Here is an 8351-nt window from a genome sequence, read left to right as displayed (position 1 = left end):
CTGTTCGACCCTAAATAAAGCAGAAGAGCCACGTGGGTGGCATCCATAACATTCTGTGACAGCCATCACCACAATCATTACATGGGGCCAACAGGGAAATAATGTTGAGAGGTACAAAGCGAAATCATAAAAACTTCTGAATAAAATAATTTGTACACTGCTAAAGATACACAATGCAACTGAATAAATGAAAAATAAAAGTCAATCTATTAATGGAGTTTTGCTTTTTAATAATGATTTTAGTCAAAAGGTTAGTTTTCAAAACCTTCAGCTATTGTGAAAATCTGAATAATAAGTAAAGAGAAAACCTAATTCTGAACAAAGTTCAAAGCTGTGGTCGTATTAGCAGTATCTCTTTTCAAACTGAGTTACCAGTGGTGCCTATTGCCAATATTGCACTGTAAATAAAATTCACATATTTAAAATGAAATGTTTTTACAACTTAAAAATGATGCAAAATAATCAGTTTTTCACTTTCAAATCAAAACTAAAAATTTGCTTTCTTGAATAGAAAACAAAAAAAAACTGACTACCATTTTTACTGCATGGTGAACAGACAAGATTATCAACAACACTTAAATAATGCTCGTGCCTTTTTAGTGAACGCAGCAAGTTTAATTCTCCTAATCATTTACGGGTTGTTTTGGCTGTTTGAGTTTTAACATAACACTGCGCAATCACCCCTAACCGCAAAAACAAAAAAGAAAGGAAATCCACAATGGCAAGCAATTTTGCATTAAACTGTTGGAATACAACTATCTGTAATCAAAATTGTGTACCTGTGTTATGCTTGAATTAAATTATAAAGCAGAACAGAGGATGGTTACGTTGTTTCTATGTCATGCTCTTATACAGAGGGATGTCACGAAGGTCAATCCACTACATTGATGTCTGTGATAGGAGGAATGGGAGATAATAGCAAAAAAATATATACTCTGCTTAACACTCATAAAAGGTAGAAGAGTGTCTCTCTTAAAAGGACGTTCTCCTGTGAGGTAAATGGTGGTCTCCAAAGTTGCCCAAAAGAGCATCAGTTTTTCCAAAATAGACTTCTTACATGTGCTCAACATGCACCAAAATAGTATAAGCAGTGCAAAAATATGCAAGGCCCGGATGATTGGGCGTCAACTGAAGAGTTTTCAATTTTCAATGCAAACTCCTATCCCACAAGCCTTGGTAGGACTCTCAAATAGACTTCTTAAAATTAAAAAAAAACACAAGATGTGTCTTAAAAATGTCAAAAGAAGACTGCCACTTGGGGTGCTTCTCAATTTCTTCATTGGGATGTACGGTTTGATCCTTTCCCAGCAACCTTTAAATGCAATCCTCCAATCTACATCACTCTAAGCATCCCCCTTCATACAGCAGCAAGAGTTCTTATTTACCTGGCACAGGGGGTGTCAGGAATTCAAACTTTGGTACTCACGTTGTGGAGATGATGCTCAAATAGGGTAAAGGCTTTCTTGCGCACAGAAGAAAATAAGGACATGTCTTAGATTATTACATATCTATGCATATTCTCACACTTCACAGAACAGCATTAACTCTTAAATAACTAACTAAAGAAGTTCTAGGAAAAGCAGCAAACCCTTTGTTTCCGTTCTGCGGAAAAGGTAACAGTGTAATAGCGATTTAAATGCACTGTTCGTTAACTTCTGCAGAGTTAAATTCCACAGTAAAGTTCAACTGTTTTACAGCTGTATTTTAACCTCCTCCGTTGCCTCTGGAGATTCTTTGGCTTCTACTGTCTCTGACGGGCACTCCTCCTGAGCCACCGTCTCCTTCTCAGGTTTGGTCCCGTTTGGTAAGAAGTCTCCGCCATTTAGAAACCCCTTCTCTCGGATCTCAGAGAGGGCCATGGCTTCATGAATCTTACACTCGGTCTGCTCGTCATTGTCACTGTCCAGGTTCCTCAGGATGAGTGGGAGCTTCGAGTCCGCCACAGAGCTCTCCAGCAAGGCAAGGTTGCTCTCTTCGTAGACTGGGAGAGGCGCATCGTCCTCCATTTGCTTAGTGTAGTGCAGTCTGTTTTCGGTTGCGCTTTTGACTGCCTTTTCCAAGATCTCTTTCTCCACTAATCGCAGCTTGATAGCCATTCTTGCGTGACAGGTAAGGTCACCCTGCTCCAATAAGACTTTGTCATCCTGAAACGAGATGAAGTCAAATCTTTTGAAAAGTAAACACATACTAATGCAATCATTAATCATGTATTTTCACATTCATTTAAAACCATGCTAATGGAGGTCCAAACAGTTTGCTGACTTACAATGTAATCGATCGTGAACCATTTCCGATAGACGTTTCATGGATAATCATTTTTCTCCAGTATGAAGACAAGACGTCTAGTAATTGCAAGTTATATTTTTCGTTTGCTACGATCATGTCTGCCAAAATGTAATCTTAAATGGGTGTGGAACTTTCAGATGTACAAAGTTAACAAGTGTATACTTTATAATTACCTGTTATGAATAGTTATAGTACCTTTGACAAAAAGATCTGTAGAAATTAAAATGTATTAACAAAAAATGTTACTGGCTACAAAGAGCTCTGAAGATGCCAAATAGACACTGAACTACACACTTTGCGTGATTAAATGGATTCCATTTCACATTTGTTGAGTAACATTTGATCTGCAGCTTTAATGTATACCTTTCTGTGTGCAGCAGTTACTTAGTCTGCTGATGAGAACATTAATAACTGTTCTAAACAGTAAAAATTAAAACGAGGAAAACCTTGGTTTGTTCTCCCTGTTTTTGGATTACATGCATCCGAGGAGAGAGAAGGGACAGGAAGAATCCTGGCTGACTGTTAGCCCTCAGGAGTAAATGCTGCTGATTTGTAGGCTCCATTTTTAGTCTTGCCTGATAAGAGTTAAGCTAGTGTTGTATTTCAAATTGAATCTGAAAATGTAGTATCCTCTCACAGCAAATATAATTTATAGTGGACCATTTCTTTATGACATAATACATCTTTGTATTAGATATGACTTGAGTAAGAGTGGGAGCAGGGCTACAAACTCATAGCAATGCCCCCCCAACCCCTGCAACCTCAGATTTCTGATACACAATAATGATGCATACTAATCCTACATGCATTTCTTTGCTATTGCGACTTTTATTAAAAGACCACAGTTTTTCTTTTCTGGGGGATTTTCTGGAACATGCTTTATGAATGGCTGACATCTCCACTGCTGCCATTTGCAGGACCCACCATAAACTTAATTTATTTTCCAAAATCAGAATTTTCTTAATCAGCCTTAGACTGTCAGTAAAGATTTTGCTCGGCCTTCTCTCTCAATGGATGACGCTCGTTGGGAACTCTGATAGTGCCTAGGAGTGAATTGAGCTAAGGCAGAACATTTCATGCAAACGGTTTTGTGAAATGCATATTGGCATTCCGTCCAACATCCAGCTTGTGTCACTAGACTTCAAAGAATGTTCACACCCCAGCCAATGCAAAAGAGCAACACAAAGAACAAGTTGTTTATTAACTTTTGCTAACTCTCTTTCTGGTGGATACTCTAACCACAGTTTTCTCACTTTGTGAATACCCACAGGTGCCAGACTGGATTTCTTAGTATTTCTCTCCCACGCAGATTGGAGGCATCATGCAGCTTTGTTCAGCCCTGGAAGTAACACTGGAGCAGCATATAAGCTCCACCTCTGCATCTGATGTCAGCTTCTTTCTGGACTCTTGTCTGTGCCGTTGTAGAGCTTGACAATTGTTCAGATGCAAAATTGTGCAGATCTTTAAACTGGGACCTTTTTATAGATGGATAAAAGAGTCAATTTCCAAGAATGGTGTGGGAAGGATGGGCGGAAAAAGAAGAGGAGGCTGAATATGTTTCTTTATGTTGGCTTATTTTTTTGTCAGGTTGGTTTGTTCAGTTAAGAAATGGCCTTGTTCATCCTTCTTCTTCTCTCTCTTTCTAGATCGTCTGCATCATCCAGGAGGGTGGTACCTCGAGGCTCAGAAGGAAAAAGAAAGAAGAAGGTGGCGGTAGGTATATATGTTTCTTTCAGATTTAGTTGGGGTAGAGATCTTCACCACACCCAGGGTGAAAATGTGCCCGACTACTTGTCAAAAATTGAAAAGAGAAAACACAATCATAATAAAGAATATAGGCCAGGATTTTCCCTGTTTTACGGCTCTTCTAGCTGTCTCCTCTTACTTTCAGTATCGTCACGGGTATGGGAGAAACTTTTACTGATTGCGAATATTACCGCTATTTATTTTTAGCGGGTTTCATGGACACATTCTTTTGTCCTTTTTCCCCTGACACCCCTTTCTAGTCGTTAGTAACTATGAGCCACAAAAGAAAATATATCAGTTTCGGACCAATCGAAGTCCCAGTCACCCTAAGCCTGCTGAAATTCCTCAAGAGATTCAAATAAGGAGAAGTCCTCGCCCCCAATCCTCTTCTTCCTTCCTCCCCCCTCTGCACCCGTTGGTCGTCTTTTCTCCTTCTCCCGGGCATCCTGATTGGTTACCTCTCTTTCCGGCTCCACCTTCCGCCTGTATGGGATGAGGACAGTCCTTTTTTTGTTTTCTGACTTTTGTCCTTTGTCTTCTTTGTATGTTCCAGGTTCGGTCTAGTGATGCTGGCAGAGGCGCCGATGCATAAGGTAAGTAGGGGGGGGGGGGTTATCCTCAGGGTTGCCTTTCCTCACTCACATCCCCCCTTCCCTAACTTTCTTACATGCAAGAAATGAGTCCTGTGGGTATCTAGATAAATTGTCTGCTCTTTTTCTTTCCTACGATTAGCTGTGAAGCGGAAAGGTTGTAAAGCCAGAAACCACCATAATATCCTGTCATTGTGTCCCTTATTATGAGATAACCATTCTAAGGGAGCATGATCTGTGTACAGGATGAACTCCCTGCCCTCAAGGTCTTAGGGATTCGATATCCCATTCAATAGCTAATGCTTCCTGTTCCACTACTGTATATTTCTGTTCCTGAGGGAATAACTTGCGGCTGATGTAAATGATGGGCCTTTCCTGTTCTTGTGTTCCCACCTGGGATAAAACAGCCCCTAACCCATTCTCAGAGGCGCCTGTTTACAATAGAAAGGGTTTGGTATTGTCCGGGCTAAGGAGGATAGGTTTCGAAATAAGTATGTGTTTTATTTTGTGGAAAGCTTGTAGGGTCGTGGAAGAATTGTTGCAGGGATTCTGCTCATGCACAGAACTATGCGCAGGAAACCAGGACCTCAGTGAATTGTGGTGTACCAAAAAACTCACCTCAGTACCCAGAACCCCTATCTGACCAGCATCAGTGTCCCATTCGTTATCCGTATTATCTCGGAGGTCCCAATGAATAGACAACCCAGAACAAGCGACTTCGAGTACTCTCAGGAATGGTGGGAATCAGAAATACCTGTTCATAATTATTCTCATATCAGTCCACAACAAGAGTAATCAGAGACACGGTAAAGTTTAAAAGGTTTATTTTATAAACTACGTGTCCTAAGATGCAGTACTTTGGCTAACATAAGCAGACAAATGATTATAATTAAAACCATCAGCATTGTTACAATACCATAGAAAATGAAAGGAGAAATCATAGTATAAATGACAGTGGAATGCAGCCACCTTCCTTTCGCTAGTAAACTAATATTATTAGGCTAATAGAAGGTCTCTAGGCTGGAATGTGGAACCCAATACCGTAAAGATCAGCTTAGGTGAATCACATCACAGCATTAGCTTTGCACTGCACCTGGAAATGTTCTTCTCCAGAACGTGTTTCAAACGCATGCAAACTGCAGTATTAAAGGCTCTCGACATTCAGGTATTTGCAGCTGTGTGCATAACATGACTAGAGAGTGGGCCGATCAACCTGGACTCAAAAACATACATTGTCTGGCGGCTCAGAGTGTTTTGCACACAATGTTCAGACCAAGGTCTCAGTGCACGTCTAGGGATGTGAACAACGGACAGTTCTCATGTGAAGAAAAGCCAAGCAAGCAGTTCTCCAATAATAACACGTCTCAGCAGTGTCGTGTGCAAAAGTGGCAAGATAGCTTTCTAAAAGCTAACGCGCTTATGCTAACATAGCAATGTATGCATCTAAATCGCTACCTTCACTACAGAATGTTGTCTGAGTTCACTCTAGGTCAGTATGATCTTTCTCAAGAGGTCTGTCAAGGATGCTACCAGTTGTGAAAAGTCTGGAATGAAGCGTCTATAATATTCTGGGATGCCCAAAAGTGCCCTAAGGTCCTTTCTGGTTTTGGGAAAAGGTCATTGAGAGATGGCAGATACTTTTTCCTCTTGAGATTTGATGCCCCTCGCCTACCCACCCCACCCCCCACCTAGGTAACCCAATTAATTTAACAACTTTGCAGCCAAACAGCTTTTCAGCTTTTTCTGCCTGATCAGTGGTTAAGCCACTTTCTCCTAACGCCTGTATGACTTTGGTTAGGTGGTCGATATGTTGAGCTATGGACGATTATGTCATCAATATAGGCTGCTGCACACGGCATGCATGGTTTAGGCACTTAGTTCATGAGCCTTTGAAAGGTTGCAGGGGCTCCATGTAACCCAAAATTATATAGACCCCTGGGTGTCGAAAAAGCAGTATTTTCCCAATCTTGTTTTCTTAAAGTTACTTGCTAGTATCCTTTGCACAAATGCCGAGTGCTAATATACTGTGCTTCCATAAGCCTCTCTATCATCTCGTCAACACGTGGGAGGGGGTATGAACCAAACTGGGAAATGTTATTAACCTCCCGAACGTCAATACAAAACCTGTTGGATCCGTCAGGTTTCAGAACAATCATAATGGGGGAATTCCATTCATTATTAGATGGTTCTATTACTCCCACTTTTAGCATTTGTTGTACTACTTTCTCAATTGACTCTGGAATGCGATAAGGCTGTAACCGAACCCTCTTTCCTAGAAGAGTGTGCATCGCATGCTCGGTTACGGATGTTCTCCCTGGTGTTAAGGAGAACACATTCTAGAGTGGATGTAAGCGAGCACTTAATTCTTTATTTTGGGCAGACGTAATCCCGGGTCTATATTTGGTTGGTATAAGGGTGAGGTTACCTTAGCTATTCCTAACAGGGCAGACAGGACTAGCTCCTTCCCATTTTTTAAGGATGTTGATGTGAAAGATTTGGGTGTTCCTTCGCTTTGGATTCATTTCTAACCAATAGGTCACTGGGGTGATCTTTTCCATTACTTTTAAACTGCCTTGTAATTGACCTAACAACTTATGAACGGAGGTAGTCATCATTACCGGTACTAAATCCCTTACCTCCAAGGACAGTTCCTTGGAGGATCAATGTGGGGATAATCGTTGCCTATAACTATTGGTTCAGGCAGCCTTGGAATCAACCCTACACGCAAGGAAACCGGTAGAGTGGAGGGGTTAAGTGGGACACACACTTCATTAGTGGGATACGGTTTGCTGTCTCCATGCACACACTGGATGTCGACAACCCGTGATGTACGTCGCACTCATCCTGGAATAGCTTGGTGTCTCATGACTCTCTGCAAGCAACCTGTATCTATTAAAGCGTTTCTGGGTTCACCATTCACTGATAATAGACAATGGTAATGAGGGGTATCCCCTGACTGTGTACAATAGATCTGCTAGGTGCGACTTCCATGGGTTCCTCCTTCTAGGGATACAAACGAGCAATATGTCCAAACATACCGCAATGAAAACATTGCGGACCCAGAGTAGGGGTTGGATGGGGAGATGCAGGCAAGGGTCCATTCAGAGTGACAGTTTCAGTCCTTCTAGTGGGAAGAGGCTTTAATGTTTTTGGAACAGTTCCCTCAGGATGTTTCAGGAATTATGCTCTCGACCTCGGCTAAAAGCACTCGCTATCTCTATGGCTTGTTCCAAGCTAATCAGAGTATGTTTGCGGACCCACTTCTGAATGGGAGGATGTAAGGATAAAAGATATAGCTCTAAATAAATCTTTTCCATTATCTCTTCTTTGGAAGAGGTTAGGGGTTTTAACAATCTGTCAGTCATATCTCTCACTCGATAATATAAGGCTCTAGGAGTTTGAGGGCTCTCTTTAATTTGCCTGAGCCTGATTCTATATGTTTCCTCATCCACTCCCATTTGTTCCTAAATACTCTTCCTGGTTTCCTCATATGGGGTGGTTCCCAGGGGATCCGCGGCTTGATATGCTGCCTGGGGGTCACCTGAAAGTAGAGGGCCTAGGTATTGCCCCCATTTGACCACGGGCCGGAACTCAAAGTTTGAGAAGAAGAAATATGGTTCCTCTCCGGGGACATACTTCTGCATAACTACAGAAGGCAGCTTTGTGTAGCTCCTTTGATGGCCAAGGGCCTCAGCCAATTTCCCTATAACAGTCTCCTGAGTTTGAATT

At 41.5% G+C, this 8351-nt stretch overlaps 1 protein-coding gene across 2 annotated transcripts in view; it reads right to left on the bottom strand.

Annotated features, from left to right (window-relative positions):
- Positions 1-209: 209 nt before the first annotated feature.
- SETD3 (SET domain containing 3, actin N3(tau)-histidine methyltransferase) overlaps positions 210-8351 on the bottom strand; it is a 452863-nt gene continuing 444721 nt past the window's right edge. For both annotated transcript variants that reach the window (XM_085626427.1, XM_085626428.1), the window contains exon 13: positions 210-2144. In XM_085626427.1, coding sequence (XP_085482553.1) covers positions 1692-2144 — 453 coding nt within the window. In that variant the 3' untranslated portion in view covers positions 210-1691. The remainder of the gene's footprint in view (positions 2145-8351) is intronic.

Source organism: Triturus cristatus, chromosome 9 (genome assembly GCF_964204655.1).
Source record: "Triturus cristatus chromosome 9, aTriCri1.1, whole genome shotgun sequence".
NCBI lineage: Eukaryota > Metazoa > Chordata > Amphibia > Caudata > Salamandridae > Triturus > Triturus cristatus.
The sequence above is the reverse complement of the archived record's forward strand: the minus strand, read 5'-3'. Positions and strand labels throughout refer to the sequence as shown.